At 40.8% G+C, this 23560-nt stretch overlaps 1 protein-coding gene across 4 annotated transcripts in view; it reads right to left on the reverse strand.

Annotated features, from left to right (window-relative positions):
• Positions 1 to 23560, reverse strand: part of GRIK1 (glutamate ionotropic receptor kainate type subunit 1) — a 165312-nt gene that overhangs the window by 18325 nt on the left and 123427 nt on the right. For 2 of the 4 annotated variants that reach the window (XM_048071468.2, XM_048071469.2), the window contains exons 8-14: positions 19351 to 19458; positions 18346 to 18390; positions 15194 to 15307; positions 13805 to 14008; positions 13014 to 13237; positions 7518 to 7636; positions 3164 to 3381 (exon numbers count right to left, since the gene is read on the reverse strand). In XM_048071468.2, coding sequence (XP_047927425.1) covers positions 3164 to 3381; positions 7518 to 7636; positions 13014 to 13237; positions 13805 to 14008; positions 15194 to 15307; positions 18346 to 18390; positions 19351 to 19458 — 1032 coding nt within the window. The remainder of the gene's footprint in view (positions 1 to 3163; positions 3382 to 7517; positions 7637 to 13013; positions 13238 to 13804; positions 14009 to 15193; positions 15308 to 18345; positions 18391 to 19350; positions 19459 to 23560) is intronic. The other 2 variants (XM_048071470.2, XM_066977922.1) reach the window with 1 other exon arrangement.

A 23560-nucleotide genomic window follows, 5' to 3' on the forward strand; every position in this document is an offset into this window, starting at 1 on the left:
TGGATTCTCATTGATTTCAGTGGAAACATGTCTGCACATCAGCAGGTAGGAGCTGGCAAGACTTGCAATGTGAGATTAAGATCTATTATCACAGAAGGGCAAGAAAGCAATGGAAGATATATAGACGCGTTGGAAACAGAGCAGGACAGCACTCTGGAGAAATATGTTCTTGTCGTGATTTGCAGGTGTGAAACATCTTGCCTCCATTTAGATTTTGCCTAAATTTGGACATTCACACGTGGTGAATGCTGCCTGAGCTCTCACTGCTTTGTCTGCCTGGAGCCCCATCACCTCTCTGGGGTGCTCCTTAGCTCTCCATGCCCTGTTTTCAGGGTATTTTCCTCTGCTATGGTCAGGTTTGTCAGACCAGTGGCTCCAGGATTTGCATACAGGGAGGAGGCTGACTCCAGGGCTCCTTCAAAGCCAGGACTCTTTGTCTCCCAGAAGTAATTTCAGTTGGTTTTGTTTTCATTCCTACTACTACCTGGTTAGAAGGCATAGCCACTGCAGCAACTTTCTTGAAACTATTGCCTCTCTAGTAAGATGTTGTCTAGGGAGACTATTCACAACAGGGATACTAGCGTAAGGCATTTAGAATTAGTGGAAAACCACAGCTGTTTGTATTGGCATTATAAGCAAGACTAAATAAAAAGAGCCATCCAAGTTTGTATAAACACAAGCAGAGTTTTCAGAAAAGCCATGGAAATACTTTGCTTTTCTCACATGATTGCTAACCTGCATCCCATCCAGTAAACACCTTGTGTGAAGTCTTGTTGCAGGGGCTTGCCTCTGCCACTTCAAGCAGAAAATCTTAGACCAAAGTTCTTCAGAGTTTACTTTGTGCCTGGATCACTTGATGCTTTCAGAAATCCCTTTTCTGTGTGTGTCATGTGCAGACTTGAAAATCAGCCCCATCTGATCATGTACTACATGTCAGGCACTGTGTCCTTTCTCTCTCCTCTGTGGTGAGGCGCGGACAGCGTGTAATGGTTTTGCTTTAAAAAAAGCGTTGTTCTGAAGGGGTCTATTGTTTCTCATTACATGCCTTAAGTACTAGGTAAAGCTCAGGGGTGAGTCAAATCCTGGAATATAGGAAGCACTCACTTCTATGGCACATCTTTGCTGCCATTAACCTAGTGGCAATGCTGCTCCCTCTCCCTTTCCCTTTCCCTCTCCCTTTCCCCTTCCCTTTCCCACAGAAACCCTTACTCCTGCCATTTCCTCATTCTGAATATTGGGTTTTACATCTTCCCAGGTCTCTCGCTGCTGTGTGTGTGTGCTTGCTTAGCTCCAGAAGTATGTGCATTATTTTACAGGACAAAGAAGGCAAAGTCATGCCCTCACAGGGCACAGTCTTCCTTTTGCATACATAAGTATCCATAGTATTTATTGTTCAAAGGCCCACACTGTGATATTTTTGAAGTTTTGGCCAGTGTAAGGAAATCATAATATTGTGAGGGTCTTGAAAGGCTTCTATAATAAAAATAACAACATTTTTATATAGCATTGTATGTTCACAAGTGTGTCACTGGTTTACAAGTGTATTAAACTGTATTTTCCATGCATCTTTCACTATGTCACCTTCACTTTGCTAGCTTATCCATCTCCATTCTGTAAAAAAAAAGTGTCCTTTCACTTGTGTTTGTGTACACACATATTTCAGGCACAAATAAGCTAGCATGTATTGCCTATAAATATTTAATCACCTTGTCTGAAACGTTATTGTTATTAAATTTAAGGGGTTTGCATTCTTTTAAGCCTACATATTTTACTCATAAGGATTAATTGTGAAACAAAAGAAAACAAAACACAAGAGTGTTGGAAAAAGCTCTAGAAATTTGTTTTGAACTTCTTGTAATGAAATTACAAATTATTTCCACTGAAAGATCATGGAAGCAACAGGTTTTGAAGATTTCTGTCTTTGGTGCTGAATCTGACTTCAGAATAACAATGATGTTGTGTGTCTTTAGGCAGTGAGGAGCTCTTAGACCAAGGGAATGTCCCAGAGCACTCCACAGGCTGCTTCCTGCTGCCTTGCATTCTTTACTGGGGTCCTTATGTATTTTCCAGGAATATCTCAAGATGGGTTTCCCAGCATATCTTAACAGAAATGTCAGCTCATCCTTTCAAGAACTGACTGTAATGAGGCTCTGAAAAGTACTGTATTTTGTGCCTTTCTTTCAGCACAGAACATTTCTGCTCAGCACGGAGAGCCATTACAGGAGGAGTTCACCCCTGACAGCTCCGTCAGGGATAGCCTACCATCAGCTCTACTACATAATTGAAATGACCTCGGTGAACACTGCTAGTTTTGAGAGATGACCCAAATACTGTAGCCAAGATCCCTTTTGTGCGTGTGGAAATGCTCACTTTGCCTCAGGTGGGAACATGAGGGGTTGCAGTTAAAGCAGGGCAGGGAGATGCAGACTGGAGTACCAGGGGAGAGGGCACTTAGCTCAGGGGTTGAGGCTTCTCATGCAGACACGAGTGTTACTTTGTCCCACATGCTTCTTACTGGGGTGTCTCATCCTCAAAGGCACCACATATTTGACTGTCTATAAACATCAATCTCAGATGTTACAGTGAAAAGCACGATACCAATTCATTCAGTGTTTAACTTCCCTGCTGAGACTACCGATGAAGCTGCTAATTAATTCTAATTGTCACAGGATTTTTGTGCATATATCCTATATTTATAGCTTGTTGGCTTTTACGTTGACATTTTATGAGATTAACCCATTTTGTATGTAATTAATACTAATAATGAGAAAAAAGAAAAAAAAAACATTTATCTTTAAAGCAATTAGCCACAGAAAATGACCTTTTACTTACGATGTGTTTATGTGCATACGTGGCCCGTATATTAATATTATACATGTTGACCATGAACCATTTTAAGAAAGGGACAAACCAGCTTGCATTTTGACTACCTGCAGTAATTTTCCAGTGCATATGTGACCTTCGGACTCGATCTTAGCCAAGTGCTTGTAAGAAGCTGAGGTCCTGCCTTGACAAACAACCCAGGGGATAACATCCCCAGAACCGTGCCCTGGTTCCCTTCAGTTTCTCCTATCAAAGGCATGGGTCTACCCCCTCACAGCCAAAGGCCACTAATCAGCCGCAAGTTGGTCTGACCACTCAGAGATGGCTGATGTCATCTTACCTTGAAGAAGGTCATTGTGGATCCATCTCTAACAGCCCCGTACTCTATCTTGGTTTGTTTTGCCAGATCGTCAGCTGAATCGATGGGGGATTCCATCCTCTCTACTGTCAGGAAGGCAGCCAGGTTGGCAGTATAAGATGAGATTATGATTAAGGTGAAAAACCACCATATTCCTCCAACTATTCTGGTGGAAAGAGCTTTGGGCATCAGCTCTGATCCTGTTACAATATTATCAAAACAATCATATTAAAATGATGCTTAGAGATACCTTTCCTGATACGAAAGACTATTTTTAGGCACAGAATGCTTTTATGAGCCATAATACAATAAAATGATTTAAACAGTAATCTCACAGATGCACATCTAACATTTATAATGATAACACACTGTGAAAGGGATGTATGCCATGATACACGACAAATGGAATTATCCTTGGGTCTAAACCCCATTACCTCTCTGAGCTAATGTGCAGTGGGCCATTAACCTTTTACATCCCTAACAAGTTGTATTAGTATTTTTTATCTGCTTCCTGAATTCCTCTTTGCCAGAATACTGCAATTGATATTTTCAACCCGAGCTCTTTAGCAGAAACCTGTTCTACTTATAAGCTGTCTAGGAAAAACGCCTTACAAGAGACAGATGTCTGGTGTTCCTCCTATCCACATACCTAAATAGAAACAGGGCAATCAATATGGTTCCAGTGAATTTATAAGCCTGTGTGAACCTGAGCTCCAAATGCAGAACACGTCTTGCTACAAACATGTGATTTACGTTTTAAAATTCAGAGGGTGAATAGAACTACCCTTTGGATGTACAGGGCAATGCAAAGTTTTGGACACTGTATTTAACACTAATTATGGCTGAAAAGGTTTTAGCAGATCTGCCTGCATGTCACGCCAACAAGTACCAAAGTGATCTGCCATAGTCATAAAAATCTCACAGAAGAGCATGTTCCCAGATTGGGTGTTAAGTGCACTTAAATGGTGTCTTAGCAGCTCAAACCAAATGTAAGCAACATAGGTACTCAGATTTCCAAACATTCTTGTGTAAGCTTTATGCTTTTTTTTTTTTTGCTTTTTTTTTTTTTTTCTCTAGAGGTCTCTCCACTGAACTTAGCTTGTTATGGTGGGATTTGGGATATAGTTCACTTAGACATCCACGTGAATACTTTTGACTTCAAACTTAAGCATTGGCATAATTATTTTGTTGATGAAGGATGGACTTAAAAAATTACTCCAGTGTTTGACATAACAAACACTTCTACTACCAGAAAAACATGTTGATAATATGTTATGTCTCTACGACTAATAGATGATTTCTGTAAGAAATTTAAGCAGGTTACAGAGAATATTTTCAGACTTTGCTGAAACTCTGAATGTGACTTTTGGGGCAAAGACTGAAAGCTTAACAACTTTCCAAACAGCTAGCAAACAGATTTAACTCAGCTTTGTAAACAAGTAGACATGTCTCTTAAAGGTCAATGCTGAGCATAGCCCTAGGGTTTCAGTAGGCTGACAGAATTTCCAAACTGCAAGAGCAGATGCTCTGCCTGTGCAGCCCTGGTGCTGCACGGATTTCAAATTAGGCCAGCATTCTAAAAGCAAAAGCTCTCACTTAAAATTTGAGGCCAAATCTACCCATTTCAAAAGCTGTAACACTGTCTGGGTTTATGTTTGTGTACTTTCCTTGTTTTTCAGATAAGTCTTTTTTTTTTTTTTTTTTTTTTTTAAACCGTGAAATCTTTTTCTTCTTGCATTGCTGCTTTCAGGAAAGGTGTGTGTTTACTTATAAGCTGGAGTTGACCTGCAAAGGCTGGCTTCTAGGAGAGCTGATCCAGGTTATCCTGAAGGTTTAATTTTTTTAAAGCTTATGCAGCTACTCACGTGCAAATGCTACACTTGGGCCCTGATGCAACACCTAGCTCCAATGTATAGACACATGATGCATAATAGCCAGCTACCTTGCAGAGATCCTAATAAGCAACCACGAAATCTGCCACCATGTGCAGCCATATGGCAGCACAAGTGGGTAGGCGGAGAAGCCCTGTATGTTGAATCTGTGGGGTGAGATGCCAAACCTCCTGTGATTTTCCCTACCAAAATGTTATTTGTGGAAAAGCAGCAAAATACATTCAGTTCAATTAAGCTCAAGATTCCCAGCCTATTAATTATGCAGTGTGCTTCGATTTTGTTTCTGGGAGGTGCTGAGCACACTCTGCTCCCAGCTGAACCAATCAGGCCCGGCATCTCTTTTGATCAGTCCCATGATTATTTCAGTGTTCACCTTTCTGAGGGCCCTGACTGCAGCAAAGAGCATTAGTACATGCTTCATGCCCCCTTCACCCCAAGCGCTCTCCTGAACTGGGTGCTGCTGCTCTGCCCATCGTCTGGCTGGAGAGGGGCTCTGGCAGATAATTTGCCTTCCTGAAAGCAGTGGTTTCTCTGAATGAATTTGATGGAATGTGCCCTGTTTGGATGCTTTCAGAGTATGCATAACATGTCTGAGACTTTCAGGGGGAAAAAACAGTGGAAAAAACATCTAAATAGAAATGTTGCTAGCAAGACTGAGGGTCGGGGACAATACTTGCTGAAGTCTCTCTAGTGCCTTTTTATGGCAGACATGACAGCCAATCCTGATCCAGACTTTGCTCACGCTCTGTAGAAAAGAGAAAGTCTGATCATCACATTTTAAAATTTAATAACAAGTGGCTTCCAATCAAGCATGGCAAGCAGCTGCTGTCAACAAGAAAGAGTGTAACAGTAGATGCAGAGTCTCACAACCATTCACTTCATGTTCAAGCTCTTCACATTAACAATGATGCACTTACAGTCACACGCACCACAAGTTTGTACATGGAAACATTTGTGTTGCCTTACAAATGTTTTTTTCTTTCTTTCTCTCTTTCTTTCTCTCATTTGTTTTGTTTTTAGGCTTCTTGAAAGACAAGCAGAGTCTGGTTGGGGCTGACTGTCATGTACCCAAGGTAGTGGTAACGAGCAGACACTGCATCCCACAGTTTGCTGTGGATGATGGTAAACTCCAAAAAAAGGCAGTACATTGAAACACATAATCCTGGGGCACTTTCACACACACGGCAGTCACAGTTAGGTACACACACCTGCCTGATACTGTAAAACCTCAGCCTGCGTTTCACTGATCACTTGGAAGGACAATAAAACAAAAAAGCAAAACAGAAGAGCTCCTCCTTCACGCAGCTGCCTTCAAAGCCATGTCTGTGAGGAAGCTCCATAACCTGTCAATGCATTGGTGCACCAATAAAAGCAAGGGTATCCTAGGTACAAGACAAACTTTACTCTCTACCATGTCTAGTAAATCCTCCTAATGGCTCTTTTACTGCTACTCATGTCTGTTAAAGAGGGAAGAATAAACTGTACCTGGATGAGTGTAGAGATGGTTTTACATTCCTTACTTAAATGTTTAGGAATTTAATACCGAAGCAATCTGGGATTTCTTCTGGATTGCCTTTTTGGTTGTTGTCGTGGGGTGGGTTTTTTTGTTCAGCATTGATTCAACTGGAAATGTTTGTCAGAAAATATTTTCATCCCTTTCAGTGGACCCCAGTTTTGGTGAACAGTGATTTAATTGGAAACCTTGGAATATACATGTCATAACCAAATGTGATTAGTACGCATATCTGTTTTACTTCGCATATGGAGTGAGCTTCACTGCCCTTCCTGGTCAATTGAGTATAATGTCAGCTGTTTCCAAAATCATCAGCAACAGGGACTTGTGACTGTGTTAAGTTAATGCTTCTAGGGTTGGATGCGTTTACAGAAGGATGGGACTCATACCTGCAGAAAAGCCATAAAAAAAATGTTTGGTTTTGGTTTTAAACAAAGCGTTTGACAAGTGCCAACAAACTTAACAATCCTTCTGAAGAAAGAGCGTCATCTTTTTGGTTTGGCAGTGAAAATAATTTTCGTAGGCTGTTACTGTTTCTACTGGGATGGAGCCCAATTGAGAAGATATTTTCCTGTTGCCAAACCTCTAAAATCAACAGACTCAACTTCAGCACAAAGAACATCATATCCTTCTAGTGAATATTTTCTATTTTAGCTCCAGCAGCTCCGATGCGGCCCTGTCCGCTTGCCTCTCTCCCGGATGTTTCCTCTCCTTGCTCCTGCTGCAGCCCTATTTGTGGACTCTGCAGGTTCCCCTCCTCTGCCTTCTTCCAGATCCAGAGACTTGTTGCTTTCTTCCTTTCCTACATCACCTGGGTTCTGAGATAGGGTTTTACAGTATAAGTTGTAATTACAGAGGGTGGAGTTTACCAGCACAGAAGCCCTTGAGCAGACTGTGGGACGTGTGCAATAACGAAGTGTAACCGGTGTACCTTGCTGCATGAGAGCTCCAACTCCAAACCAGAAACTATTTAGTAAAGTAAAATTGTTTTCCACCACATCTGAGTCTGGGTTGCACGGGTGGGGGTTATACCATTCATAGGGTGTAAACCTGTGGCAGTTAACAGAAACAATCTGTAAACATCAAGTAGAGTACAGACAGTGGCAGCAGACCTGCTGAACAACACACAAAATGAGGAGATTAATGAAGAAAACACAAGAAAAGGAAACCTTAGTGGAAAGGCTGTCCGCGGGACGTCTAGCAGCTGCCTCACGCAAGCTGTGGAGCAGCACTGCCACGCCAGAAGCAGTTTCCACAGCCTTGCTGTTAGCACAGGGACTGCGTCCTTACTCCTGCTGCTCTTTGGTTACTGCCCTCATGGCTGGGGCTGCTGGAACGGCCCAAATACCCCAGGGCTTTGCTGCCCGTGCCACTCCCAGGCAGACGTTTGAAGGGGTGGGGACGGCTGGAAGCCCTCTTGCTGCTGCATGGCAAGGCATTTGGAGAACAATGAAGGAGGAGCACCCTCTCAAGGCAACCCGTTTTAGCTGCCGGTGGTCAAGACACTCGATGCTGAATGCCTTCACCCTTCACGAAGCTGCCCTGGCAGCAGGGAAAAAAGCTGGCGGTGGCTGGAAGACATGGGGGAGCGGCTGCAGCGCCTGAAAGCCACAGGGCCATGCTGTCAGCAGTGTGTGGGAAGAATTACGCAGGCGATTGCCTTGAACAGAGGAATTCTGCTCTATTCCCCATGCACCGTGCCGCAAATGGAAATCGTACCCCTTCTGGTCTGCAAAACACTTGGCAGAGTTACTTTAAAGACCGTTCCTCCCCAAGGTACCTTGCCTGCTGTTGCTTCCCACTGCTGCATGGCTTGCTACATACTTTCTCATGAAGTTTATGAATATAGTTTTAATTGACAATGTCATGCCAATACATTTTAATTACTGTTTCAACAATATAATTAAGCACTGAATTTACGCACGGTTGCAAGCAGAGTGCCTTGCTCAGCTGAAGTAATGAACTCTGATAGTAATGAACCCGCTAATTGAAACAGTATGTAGCTTAGGATGCCGTTAGCTGAACAATATTACCATTACTAGTACCACAGTGGTTAAAAATTATAACAAAAGACGCAGTTTTCGGATTCAAGATACAACAGTTCTGCATATACCAGTTAGAAGAAAAACAACCACCAAGTTATATGTTTCAGAAAGTCTTTCAGTAGCAATGAAATGGTTCCCAGCGCAGTTTGTGCACATGTGGGTAAACACACCCTGAACAAGAGACTCAGCATTAAGAAATGTACACGGCCTGGACACCCAACAGACAGGAAAGTGAAGCAGTCCCACGCTGTGAGTTCAACCACAGGTATGGGAGTGCTACTACGGGACAGTAAGAAGATGTACGAACAGCTCTGTGGGACCTGACTGGGAAGCCCAAAGCTGGGATGGGACAAACATCTCCATCACACATGGTTTGATTTTTGGGTGGTCCTGTGTGGAGCCAGGAGCTGGACTTGATGATCCCTGTCGATCCCTTCCAACTCAGTATGTCTATGATTCTATGATACCACAGCCACTGAAACAGACAAACTGCAGTTGTTGGAAAGTGGCAATGAGATTCTGGCAGCAAAACTCTTTCTGCTAGACTGGAAAGATTTTTTATCACAACGGATATATATTTTAACATGGCACTAGGGCTTATATTACTTTTCCACCTTAAAATAAAAGCTGGTTTTCTTCTTGTGTTTCTATTGCTGTGCTAAGCTCCAAGAAGAGAATGGGTTACAGTTCCGCTCTGTGTCAGCGCTCACTCAGGTCTTCTGTTTACCTGGTCATTTACCTTTAGTTTTCTCCAGTTTTCAGTGGTAGCTACACTGAGGTTTCTGCTATGGATGAGATGTTCAAGCTTACCTAAGCACCTTTTTCTATAGGTCACGTGCAAACTTATTCACCTTGTATGACTGATGGTTATCTCAGCTGCCTAGTTCTAACATCATTGACATCAACAGCACAGTGGGTATGACATTAGCAATAAGCAGAAATGTTGGCAGTAAATGCCTTCTTCATTCACTGCCAGTATACTTGGGAAAAGAGCTTTGTCAGTCTGTAACCTTTAGCAGTGATAAAAACTTCAGTGTTTGAGTTTCAGAATTAATGTAACAATGACAAGGCTGCATGATTCTCAAAGAGAAACAAGAAATGGTTCAGCTGCTGAAAAATCTGAAGAAAAATAACAGCAAAATTACCCCAGTCCATGAAAATTATTCCAAGTTTTTGTCTTCTGCGAAATTATGTCAAAATACCAATAACTGTTTAATTTGCTATGGCATTGTTAAAGTGGTTGATTCCAGAGATTCTTAAAAAATATATATCTTTTGTTTTTTACTGAAAACCAGATTGCCAAATATTTACTGACACATTTGTCAAATCTTACAGAAATCATGGCATATCTGAAGACATGAACAGTCCTAGATGTGGACATTAAGGATGGCTTAGCTTCTTGGAGTAAATTAAAATGTATAAACTCTGGAGTAAATTAAGACCACATGTGAGCACAGTTTCATGTATTTCTTCAGCCTATATAGTCATGATCTAACTAGGCACTGGTTTTCAGCATAAGTTAAAAAAAATAATAATATTTCAGAAAAGTGCATAAATTCAGAAAATTATCTTAACTATTTTGCTTAACTAGCATGTTCTCCTCTTTCCCTAGAATAGGGGTAAGTTAAGAGGGTGATATACAAGCTTGATATATTTAAGTTGTTGCAAGTCGGGTTTTGTGTATTGTTGCAAGTCGGCTGTGTACTATAAATGTTAGTGGGTCTATACCTTTAACGACATTTAAGCCTTTTAGCCACATTTGACAAATAGGTAGAGGCTTTAAAGGTTATTATGCTCTGCAAGTTTTGTGAAATGTTGCAGCGGTAGCCCCACTAGGGGAGAAGCTGCAGGATGATCTCCCAGCATGTTCCACAGCAATTAATGCACATAGGAAAGATCTCCTACAAATCCTTCAGCTGCAGGGAAAGTAAACAAGCAAACAAACACACTTCAATTGGTGATCACGATCCACCATGAGACACAGATCTGTAGGGAAATCAGGCTTCATTAGTTACACAGCTCCTGGAACTACTGCCTTTTAGAAAGGTTTAGGAAACAAAACATAGCACAGTTACACAGGCCAAAGCTACGGATTTACCCAAACACTGCACTGTGGTTTGGAGCAATATTTAGCAGCCAGGAGAATAAGGCAGACAGGTTTCACAGCTGATGATCTGTGAGCACTGTGCATTTCCATTCGGTTTATTCCTGGCCATGCATCTGCGTGTAGGCAGCTCTGCAAGCAGGCGAGGGACCCCGATGCTTATTTACTCTTGCAGCCTTGATGCTGTTTTTCATTTTTATTTTTATTTTTTATTTAAAAAAAAAAAAAGATAACAGAAGAGCTGAGGATAACTTGGGTTTTGATTTCCCTTCTGCCTGTTCTGAGGTGGAGAGGGCTGTGGTATGTTTTCAGTCTTGGCACACAACTGCAGAAAAGTCAATCTGTCATGGTTGAGCAGATTTAATATTAGTCATGAGTGAGATCATGATTTGCGTACAGTAAGAGCAGTTATTTATGGTACAGTGAGCCACTGCGAGAGCTTGTGGGAAGCCATGACTAATTGTGTACAGTCTCGTTACTGCTAGGGAGGGATGAACTCTCTCTTTTACCAGGGGCCAACACTAATAAGTTAACCTATGACCTCTCCTCCTCAGATTCCCTCCTCCCTCTTCATGTTCTCAGAAACTTAAAGGAAAAAGTAAATCCCACAAACTTCTGTACTTTGGCACTGGTATAGAAGCATGAAAACAAGTGAAGCTTTCACATAGGTTGACCTCCTGGAGCTAGGTTTGTTCAGTAGACCACACAGAAATGTATGCCTGAGGCCAACCACTCTCAGCTGAACTGCTCCTGTGAATAAAGGTTTTAAAGGGTGTGTCTTTTGATTACAAAAAAAAAAAAAAAAGAGGAGTAAACTGTAGAAAAAGCAGCAAGAGCTCCACTTGACTTGGCTCACACGCATGTGGAAGTCAGGCAGAATGTATCAGAATTAATGATTCAGATTACTATGATTTTTGTCATGTTTGAATCAGGGTTATGGATGCATATTTTGGAAAATATACATTATTGCTGATTCTTTAAAGTAGAATGTCATCATTTGCAATAAAAACTGTAGCATTTCCATGTTACCTTTGCTGTGATGGGAAAGGGTTCTATTTCAATGATACACAACTACAGTTCTTATATTTCATAGTATAAATATTTTCTCAGACCATTTTCCCATGTTAACGTGTAACACATTGCTGTATATGCGAAACAATGCATAATGGAAGTGGGGATCCTTAGTAAAATGCTCCAAAACATGAATCTCTGTGAAGTACTAATAAAAATATCTATGTTTTAAATTGTGAAAAGGAAAAAAAATGAAGGATATGATGAGGTCAAGTAAACAGAGTTGAAAATGAAATTCCGATGCCATTATTTGAAGAAAGTGACAATAACTATGCCAGTTCACAGAGCCCACAGTTATTGAAGAGTATAGAAAAAAAAATATGCCTCAAATGACCAATTTCCTCTGACAAGTTTCTCAGTTCATCTTCTTTCATGCTTGGTTTTCCCTTGCTCAAAATAACACAGCAACTGACTCCAAAACCATGGTCCATGGTCTCTGAGGCCAAGACATGTGGCTTGTAGCTGGCTTGTGAAACCATATCAGTTGTCTAGAATTTTTAAGGCAAAGTTTGATGTTAAGGGTGAAGAGTGCTCTGCTGTGGTCCACTTGTTGAGAAAATGTGGCACACCTGCTTTTGAGATCATCATGAGCTTTAGGATCTTTTGGAAAAGTAGTGTGTATGTGCTTTTTTCCTACTGTTTTGGCATTGGGACTTCACTGGGAACCTGTCCCTGACAGTCAGGCTGCACCTCAGGACAGTGCTGGGAGAGAGCCTTGGTTATGCACCACCTTGCAGATTGTCCCCTTGGGATCCCAGGCATGGTATCTTGTGTTTCCAAAGGGAAGTGAGCTGAGCTAATTAGCATCCATCAGCAACAATATGCTCACAACCTCTCTCCTACCTTTTATATGTACTGTTAGTAGGAAAAAAAAAAAAAAAGTGCTTACATACGAGTAATATCAACTGTTTTTCAACATGTAGTTAGCGTGCTGAGGTGCTGTGCTCTGACAGAGGAAGGCTGACACATTTCATCAGATATTTCTCTCCATTCTGCCCTTAAGGAAAGTTAAATCTCATCACATTGCAATATATAAAAGCGATAGCAGTGTTGATGTGAAAATACCAAGAGACCTTCTAGAACATTATGTTTTAGGGCTGGATAAAATCCTTAGAACAGTATTATACTATAGCTAATTTGCAAAACCAATGTAACACCTGTGAGATGAGAGGTAGTGGATGCATCTGAAACTATGTGTTTGTCTTACCTTGCAATGACAAAGAGGACACAACTGACTCCAAGGCAGGCTAGGAGAACATACATCCAGATATCAGGAGAAAGAGGGTTTAAAAATGAGAAAACACCAGGGTTTGTGCCATTGGGCTTCCGGTACAAGATACTGATTCCCAGCGTCATGAAGGGCTTGGAAAAATCAATTACTTTCTCTCTTACATAGGTAATAGTGAGAGGAGCAACTGCCAGATCAGCTTTCTGAAAACACAAAGGGGAAAATACTCATTCTTTGTCATGTTTTCATGCATACACAATACTATTCCTTCCATTTCTTCCCCTGAGTAATAAAGCTAAACCCAAACTGACTATAAATACAAACTGCGCAACAAAACTTAACAGTGCTAGGGTATTAATGGGTACCTGACATCCTTTTTCTGCAGGTGAGGGATCCTCGTGGCTTTTGTGTGTGGAAGGTCTGACCAGGGTCAGGGGGCTTGGTCCTCTGGGGGGCTCAGCCCTGTGGGGCTCTGTCCCCAAGGAGGACTACATTCACAGACCAGAGGCTGCCGCAGGGCAGAGTTGAGTTCTGCCTTTGCATCTGGAGCTTGTAGCCAGGGGTGACAGGATCCGTGTGAGCTCAGTGCCCACTGCCCCCCAACACCCAGGTACGGCTAGTTCAGACGTAATGCCGTGACCTCCTACTCTAGCAAGAGCAGACAGAGCAGTGGCTCTAAAAAACTGTAGACTAGTGCGAACATCTCATGTGGGCTGGCTTCACATAAAACACTGTAGGTGAAAGGAGAATAAAGAATGATTCAATCTTACATGATCTATGAGCTCTTTGACCATCCCATTCCACTCTCCTTTGTCATTCTGGGCTCCATATTTACCGTCAGAAACTAGTTTGACCTCATAGATGAAGCCCAAAATATTTGACAGCTCCTTTAGCAAATCCAGGCAATAACCCTCGAATCTGTCATTTCCGTACAAGGGCTTGTCAGACTTCTTGTACATAACATAGGGATCTTCCTACAGAAAAACACAGCAGATGTAGCAACAGAAATGAAGTTTGTTTCAGATTATATCAGTTTCTTTAAATTATGTGAATATTTTATTAATGGATTGCAATTAGTTGGATACCAGTAATTTATGATGTCCATTAAAAGCTGCTCTAGGTGTGTTAACAAATTCACCGAATCAATTAGTGATAACCATAAGGGCCCTAATTGTTAGTGGAACAGACCATTTACAGCTCCCATGGGCTTTAATTAAGGTAGTGCTTAGCAGCCTGAAAATAAGATCCAAGATTTGTACTCTAGGTTGTCCCACCCTGAGGGACAGGAAGGAATATTGGAGAAGAAGCCTAAATACCAGGAAAAGAATCATAAGCAGAACCTAAAATTTTATATTCTACAAGAAATAAATCTCTATTGAAAAAATCTCTAATGTGTAATATAGCTGTGAGCTGATCAGGTACTTACAGGAGAAAACGAAGAACAGCATAGGTAGATTGCAAATTACTTAGTTGCTTTTCTTTTTAAAGGATTTTTTGTAGAAGACAGTCTGGGCAAGCACATTGCTGCAAGTTAGTGCAGCAAAAGACCTCTGGCAACAGAAGAGGAGGGTAGAGGGAGCCTTTGAGCTCTTTCCCTTCCCCTGAGGAGTTAGGCAGAAAAATTGAAAAAAAGAAAAAAAAAAAAAAAAAAAAAAGGGGGGTGGGGTGGGGTCGTTATTGGCCAGGGAGAACATATGAGCAAAACAACTGGATGAACACCCATTTCCACATTTTCTGTTCATCGTAGGAAGGACATACCTCAATCTGTCTGTCTACTGTTTGCTGCTTTCTTTCATTCCTCTTCATCTCACTTTCAGTAAACAGAAAAGATGTATAAATAGTGACTACAAAACCGAGCATCTGTGTATGTTAATTCTTTTGGGAAGAATAGTATGCAGGGTGCACCTCTGGAATTTTGACATAAGCGAAACAGTTTTGGAGACAAAGGTTCCCCAGAGTCTTTCATTGGCAGTGGGGGTATTTTGAGTCCACGTTATGGATGGATAAAAAATTATGCTGGTTCTGAGTCTATAGCCAGAAATTAGTTTGAAAACAGAGTAGTTTACCAAAACATGTCTTAGTATGGAGGAAATAAGCAGTGAAGACACATCAGCCATGCCTGCAACCTGCACAATGGATGGAGAACCACCTAGACTTACCAAAATGGTTGTGACAATCAGCGTCCGGTTAGCCAAGGAGTCGGTGATGTTGGTCGACCTGTCCTTGTTGCTGTCCGTCATGTTAAGGCCGCTGTAGGAGTTCCAGACGCCGATCTACACAGAACAGAGTGGGTGAGAGCCTGCCTGTCCGTGGCACGCTAGCTGGGGGAAATACAGGGTTTCCCTAAATGCTCACAGCCTGGGAAGAGTGCATTGGCTCTAGTCACCACAAAAAGAGACACCAGAAGTACAAGATGCTAGAGAAGGGAAACAGCTGTAGATCTGAATAAGGCAACGACATTGAATGGTTGATTGTCACATTTAGAAAACACAGGGAACGTACTGCTCTTTCAAAAGCAGGCTGAAAATGTTTAGCTGTAAGAGTATAAGGCATGTCAATACAGTGGTGTACTAGCCAATTTGCTACAAAAGTGGAATATGTTGACTTCCTTTCCTGCTAAAAAATGTCAAATGTCTATTTTTATGGATTTTTTGCTTTGTAAATGGTAGAGTTGAAACATAAACCTAGACCTCTCTTTTCCAATGCAACAGATTAAAAGCTTGAATAAATATGTTGAAGCAGATTGATGGATGCACTGGCCTTTTGGTTCTGCTGTGCCTTCACCAGGTTTAGTAAAGATTATTCTGTCATTTCTTATTACTATATATGACAGAGTGAACAAGGTGAAGTCATTTCACCTACTGATCAGTATTTGCTCAGTAAATATAAGCGACCAAAGGCAAAACCAATTTTTGATTCTTTTCTAGCTCCAAAGATAGTGAAGAATTGTGGCATTTAATGCCAGATCTGAAGCCTAAAGGCATGATTTCAGTGGATCTGGATCTATACCTTTTGATGGCAGAAATTACAGCCATGGAGTTGATCTATTCAAATAAATATCTACTTAACATCAATGCAGTCTGAAAGCATTTTTTTTTTTAATTTGGTTTACATATACTGTGTGGTTGAGGGCTGGTGTGAGAAAACCTCAGGCAAGTAGCTTGCTCAGTTTGGTTTGTATTTTGGACATTTGTGGAGAGCACCAGATGGGTGGCTTGGGGGACTGGTAATGTCCATTCACAGAACTGTCTGCGTTGCTGTGCCACTCTGTCAGTAGGTTTCAGCTCTACCTGGGAGGGATCAACTTTCAGATCCTCCCTTCTAGGACTGCCAGCAAAGCTGCCAAGTGAGTCTAAGAAAAAACCTATTGACTTGTCCTGTGTACTGAAGGTCTGTAACCGCCATCAGATTCTCAGTCATCAGACCCATGCAGGACCCTTTTTCTGTGGCTCTTAACTGATGCAGAGACAGACCCACCTTTGTACCAAACCCAGCAGATTAATTTGTGCCTGCTGATAGTCAATTCAGGGTAATAACTGTATAATGTCATACAAATTTTGGGTTTGTGTCCATGGGTGCCATTGCTCTTGTGTTTCATATACGTTTTCTCCAAAATATGCTTAATGGGGATAGTCGTGCCATTTTTTTATTTTTTTTTATTTTTACTTTTTGAAGAGTTAATCAGGCATTCCCTTTGTTTCCAAAATTAGATCAGGTTGAGAAACTGATCTGGAAACTATACACAGAATAAGATGTTGGATATTATGATAGTCTGTGCCAGGAATATAGTAAATAACCAGTGTCCTTGAATTTGCACCACAGTGGCCCAGTTAATCAAAAGCCGTTCTGCTCATTGTTACTGACTTGATTCACTTTTATCAGCTGGCAGCATGGAAGAGGAGAACGACCATGAAGAACATGTAACAACACAGTCACAGGGCATACAAAATACACCAGGAGACCACTCTACATCTGAAGATAAGGATGACACTACAGGTCAACCTTGATTAGAGCAATGGAAGAGGTCGGAGGGGCACTGGAAGAATGAGGTCAAGGTAGTACATCACTATGGTGAATCCAGGAGATTTATTGCAGTTTAGTGACAAGTCTGAGAGGTGTCACATGCCCTTCTCAGCAAGCCTGTGTTTTGAACCAATTGTAATTTGGTTTAAATCAATTCAGCATAACACGAAGTGCCTAGAATCAAAAGCCAGATCAGTTCAATCGCGTTCTGCACGTCAGGTAGGATGATCTATTCACCAGTAATGAGGGAAATTGAGCCCTTTGTGCCTTTGCCTGATTCACTGATATTAAAACAAGGTTATTAAGTACGTCCTTTATAAGAACAAGAAAAGAGTGCTGTAGGATGCTTTACACTGGTCTACTCTGTAGCATTAAAAAACACAAAACCAGAACCTTTTTAATTGTGTGTGTGGGAGGGGTGGGAAATAATAAGAGCTGTGCAAAAGATATACAAAAATATAATTCTAAGTGCTATAAGAAATTTTCAACTTGTGAATCCAAAACACTTTCAACGTGGTAAATGCAGTTGTTATCTTCTCCTTACAGAATAGCAAGTGTGTAGTACAGAAAACTGTGGGTTGTACCTCCAGCAGGGAACAGCACATGGAGCTGGTCTGATTCCCACTTCGGTGCCTTATCCACCAGACAGAGACATCCTATGTTAAAAGAGGACTGAGATTCCTGAGGTGCTTTATAAACAAGCTTAGTTCCAATTCCCATATGTTAGTGAATGACAGCATCCACTTAATCAACTATATTATTTTCTGTAAGGAGCTAATAACACACCCGTCAAAATTTTGAGTCAACAATGCTAGAACATTGCCCGCACAGTACACATTCTGTGGGAGGAAAAAAATAATGAAAGAAATAAAAAAAAAAAGCCTGCACATTAAAACAGTCCTGCTGCTGATGCTCATACACATTTGAAATGGTACAAATTTACCAGTCATGGTAAATCTTAGGTGAATCAGGAAGGATAGCAAATAAGAAAAGGAGAGATTTTGCTGCAGCCAGGAGCCTCTGCTCAAAGAGGGAAAAGGCACAGCTCCCAAGAAATAGCATAACAATTATGATGAAAGAAGATTTTGATGAAAAAGCTGAATCCTGCCAAAGATTATTTAGAGTTATAGTGTTTCAAGTTGGGACAATACTTAGCCTACTACAAAAATTCACATTCTCGGATAGACTATTGTCTCTAAACTGCAATTTGAGAGTCACCATCAAAACCCAAAGGATAAGTCTGATGACCCAACCCAAAGGTTTTTGCATCACCTGTCTGTGTACAAACCTTCTTCCACACTTTATATAAATGATTAGAAACCTCGCCAGCAGCCTTGGTATAGAGAAAAATAAACAAAGTGCTTCATTAAAAATGAAGAGAACCGGTCTGGAGAGCTGTGTGGGAGCAATTGCATTTACAGTCTCAATTAACCTGTCAGCAATTATTATGCAGAGTCAAGCCAGTGTACACAGAGCACAGGACAACACAGCCTTGGGCTGACGCAAGCTGGTGATGTTACCCACAATGGGGATTTTTGGACACCTGCACCAGCCTCCTCCTGCAATGCCTGTCGGAGCCTGTGCTGGCTGGCTGAGAGCTGGGGCAAGGCCATCCCACTTCCCTTCAGGACACCCCGAGCCCCCCTGTTGTCCAACACGGTCCCTGGCTGGCGGTGTTGGGGCATGTTTTCCTGAACTTCCTTAAGTAATGTGAACTTTTTTTGTCTTTTGTTTGAAAGCAGAACCAGTTTCTGAGATGGCATCGTGCAGAACTTACTATTTTTAAACAAAGATAATGCAGCTAATTTAGTCTCCTGTTCAGCACAACTTATGATAAGCAGTTAGGGATGTGAGGGCAAAAGAACTGGTCATGTTCAAAAACATGAAGGACTTTTAACATCTCAACTATTTTTGAGGCTATTACTCAAACATCTGCTCTTCTCTCTCCCTTGTGTCACACCTGTTAAAAGCAGTACACGTAAATCTAAGTTTTATACATATATATACATATATGCATACATGTATATAATCTTACCACACTAAGTTACAGTGGCAAGAAGAGAAGATAACGTGCACTTAGAAGCCATTCAGATAATTAGCACCAGTTTCAAGTTCCTATCCAATGTCTCAAAATGCAAGATAGACATTGTAAAACAATCTTAGTAGCTCTGTTTAAGTAATCTTGACAGTGTATTTTAGCCCAACCACAGGAAATACAAGCTGAGGAGAATAGACTTTCCCATGCCACTGCCAAATCAGCTTCCCATCATTATGTTACAAAAGATCTGGTTACCTTTTCTGTTCCTTCTTCCTTGAGACTAATAATGTCCAAATCAAAATCCTTTCGTAAGCCATCAGTTTTGTTGAAGGTTATGCGCCCTGTCAGGCCATCCCACCGTGCCTGTGTAAATACAAAAAAAACACCTTTCCATGTAATGGTTAGTAAGAACTACTCGAAAACCATGACAAATATTGTATTTCAAATTAGTCATAGCATTCAAGCACTTATAAATGCTTTTTAAAAAATATGCTGCTTTGTTACTTTGATTAAAAATAGCTTCTTCAATTTTTTGTCACCCAGTTTCTCTTCAACATATTTTATATTTTATAATCAGGCACAAGTTTTTGACAGTTTATATATATTGATTTGTATATGTATTGTATACTGTAGATAAAGAAAATCCGCTGAAAAGAAAGAATGAAGTATGTATTACATGTGCCCGATGACAGAGCAGTTTTGCATTGCATAAGAGTTCACCAAGAAAGTTAGAAATGTTTGTCCAAACTTTGGGGCTGAATCTTGGAGTAAAGCAATCTAAATCTACCAGCCTCTCTGAAATGATCCTGCTTACCCCAGCCCAGGATCTTTTAAGTTTTCCATGAGGAAGGGTTAATCAATGGCGACTGCTGCTGAATGGGATCCCTGGGAGGTCTTCCATGAAGGAAGGCTGGTAAATATCCCAAATCACCAAAGCTTTCTAAATACTTTAGTTATGCATTTCATAGTCTTGATGTTGTCTCTGCTACTCAGGGAGTCCAGAAACCTGGATTTTTCCAGGAAGAGATAAATTAATGAAGGGCTTTTGTCATTCTTCTTCGGTTTCTTGGACAGTATATGGTTAAATCTCCCCCATCAGCAGTGGACTCCTAATATCCTTGGACTGCTGAATTGTTTCACTAATCCCTACTCAGTTTGCATTACCAATGAAGAAGGCCCAAGTTCCCAAGTAAGCAAATGAGGCGTATCATTTCTAATAGAAATACTGCCACTGCCTGTGCTCACAGATGCTGATGGCATGAAGAGGATGACTCTAAAAGCAGGCTTTCAGGAAAAATTCACACAGTCACAGAGAGCTAATAAACACTTTGTAGTGTAACATACACACAAGTTTTATGTATGGATTTGAATTATAGCACAGGAATTGCACATGACTAGTTCTGGTCCAGATAGCATTTTACTGTTCTGTCGTAACAAAGTGAATTTATATTTTCCTTATTTTAAACATTAGCATCAGGAGTAAATTAAAGTGGTGGTCTTTGTACTTCAGCCTGTAAAGCTATGATGTTTCCCTGTGCTGTGGAATGCTTCTTCAGTGTGGCAGGATCGATGTCCAGAACTAACTTCTTCTGCAATTGAAGTTTTCTGTTATCTTGTAGGCTTCCCAGCAAGCTCACTTTCTTTTAACTGAGATCTATCTGTCTCTCACATAGTCCCCCTTTTTCCCCAGAGCTGATGCGTATCTACAAAGGAAAGAAAGTGATGGATTTCAAACTCAAAATTATTTTTATAATCTATTTTTGGGACGTCCTATGTTAGATTAAATTCCTCAAAGGTAAAAGAAAAGCTGATAATAAACGATGAGATAATTTTTTCATGTGTGTCAACTATATAATTCTTAAATTACAAGTTTTTTCCGCTGCATATTGTTATTTGCTTCATTTAATTTGTTACAGAGAAGTGACATAAGGAAAGATGCAATAAAAATCATCAGATTTACAGAACAGCATCTCCTCTTCTTGTTAAATCTAAATTCTAGTTCTGAGTCTCTAAGATTTAATCTCAGAGGCTGAAGTACTATATGTACTTGTCTCAGACAAGTCTTGAACCTAGACGAATCTAGAATTTTGTGTAAATAGGTAGGATTTCTAAATGTGGTTAAGTAATGTAAGAGTACAAAACCATGAGGGGAATGAACTTTCTATGAGACTTTCCACCCTAATGACATGGGAACATGAAAATCTCAGCTATAAACAGTGAAACACTTGTGGATTTTGTATGCTGTTATGATAAAGATAGCAGAAGTGTAGACATAGGAATGCATTTTTTTATATAATATCTCTTCTCCACTCTTTATTACTCTGACATGGCCCTCATCTCCTATTCGCAAAGACGGAACGTTTTAAAAAATATGGTCTTTAGTGATCAATTCCTCCTTGGAGGGCAATTTGCTTCTGTGAAATGCTCACACTTATCGATTACATATCTGATGCTCCGCTTCTCTGTTAACGTGATATGATCTTGAATAAAGGAATAAAGTAGCTAATACATTATGTTTGGAAATGGTATCAGAAGCCTAAATCTCAGTTCTATATGGTGAAATGTGACTTTTGAAAAAGGTGTCAGATGGCCAAGAAGGCCAACAACATCCTGGCTTGTATAAGAAGCAGTGTGGCCAGCAGGGCTAGGGAAGTGATTGTCCCCCTGTACTCAGCTCTGGTGAGGCCGCACCTCAAGTACTGTGTTCAGTTTTGGGCCCCTCGCTACAGGAAGGGAAATGGAGGTGCTCAAGAGAGTCCAGACAAGGCAACGAAGCTGTTGAGGGGTCTGGAGAACAAGTCTTATGAGGAGCGGCTGAGGGAGCTGGGGTTGTTCAGCCTGGAGAAGAGGAGGCTCAGGGGCGACCTTATCGCTCTCTACAGGCACCTTAAAGGAGGCTGTAGCAAGGTGGGGATTGGTCTATTCTCCCACGTGCCTGGTGACAGGACAAGGGGGAATGGGTTAAAGTTGCACCAGGGGAGGTTTAGGTTGGATATTTGGAAGAACTTCTTTACTGAAAGGGTTGTTAGGCATTGGAATGGGCTGCCCAGGGAAGTGGTTGAGTCACCATCCCTGGAGGTCTTTAAAAGACGTTTAGATGTAGAGCTCAGTGATATGGTTTAGTGGAGGACTTGTTAGTGTTAGGGCAGAGGTTGGACTCGGTGATCTTGGAGGTCTCTTCCAACCTAGACGATTCTGTGATTCTGTGATTCTGTTTTTACATATTTCTATCCCCGTATAAAACAAATGGAATCAAAAGATGTTACGAGCTGCATAGATGTATGCTTAAATTTCAAGGTAGTAGGTAAGCGCATACAGCCTTCATCTACCTTAAGTGCCAGTTATGTCATTAAATAATGACACAGATGTGACCTAAATTATAAACAGGAGTCAGAGAGTGTTTCTCAGAAGAGTTAATCTTCAATGTTGAAGGTGTTCTTCAGACCCTGTTTTGTGAGGTACAGCCCTCAAATAGCATTTAAATTCTATTCTTTTTAAAAGTGCATTTATTTTATTTATTCTAAATAAAAGCAAGACATTTGGCTTTGAGTCCATTTAGCGTAATTTAGTTTCAGACTTTGAGACAGCTGTGGTGCCTCTACGTACATGTCCAGATAGATAGGTGATGTTTCTTCCCTGACCAGAAAATCAAGTTTTCTCCAAGAGCTGCTGGGAAGGATGAGCTAAGAACTTGCAGTAGATTCTAGGCCTTCTGCAGTCTATGACAAAACTTCCCAGCTGTTAATATGGTTTGCCTCCTATAGCACACTTGCCTGATGTATGCAAACGAACTGAAATGTATCATTGCTAGGAAAATATATTTGTATGCCACTTCTAGGTGCCTGACAGGTAAATTGAGGATACGAGTGCCTATTAGTCATCATGTTCTGGCAAACAGAATGAGCAGCAGTTGCACAGTTCTCAGATGCAATTAATGACCAGAAATGAAGCAGAACTTTCTGAATAGTCAGAAACCACATGACTATTGAACACAGCAATGAGAATTCATACTTTTATATGCAAGATTTATAGCAATTTTAATGTTTCTAGTGTCACTCCATGTTAAATGTTACAGGATATAATAAAAATTGAATCGGAACCTAATCATGTAATTCATCAAAAGAAATTGCTTTTTTTCACTCTGTCCTTGCTTTAATATTGGAGGAACTAAGGGCACAATTTGATACTCTTACAGAGAGAATGTATTTTTGTTTCGTTGGTATAATTTTGAGTATACCCTGCAGCTTAATTAAAAAACGTGATTTTCAGTAGCTTTCATTTGTAACATCCTTTTGCTTGTCTTTATCCTGCTTTGTAAAGGTTGCAGGCTGCCTCTGACAAGAGAACAGTGATGAGATGCTGCTCATTCAGCAGTTTGGTTTGCAGGAGTAGACCAGTACAATGTTCAAAATAAGACCTCTCTGTCTTCAATACTGTATTTTATCAGATAATTATAGTTCCTACT

The sequence above is a fragment of the Anser cygnoides genome, chromosome 1 (assembly GCF_040182565.1).
Source record: "Anser cygnoides isolate HZ-2024a breed goose chromosome 1, Taihu_goose_T2T_genome, whole genome shotgun sequence".
Classification (NCBI taxonomy): Eukaryota; Metazoa; Chordata; class Aves; order Anseriformes; family Anatidae; genus Anser; species Anser cygnoides.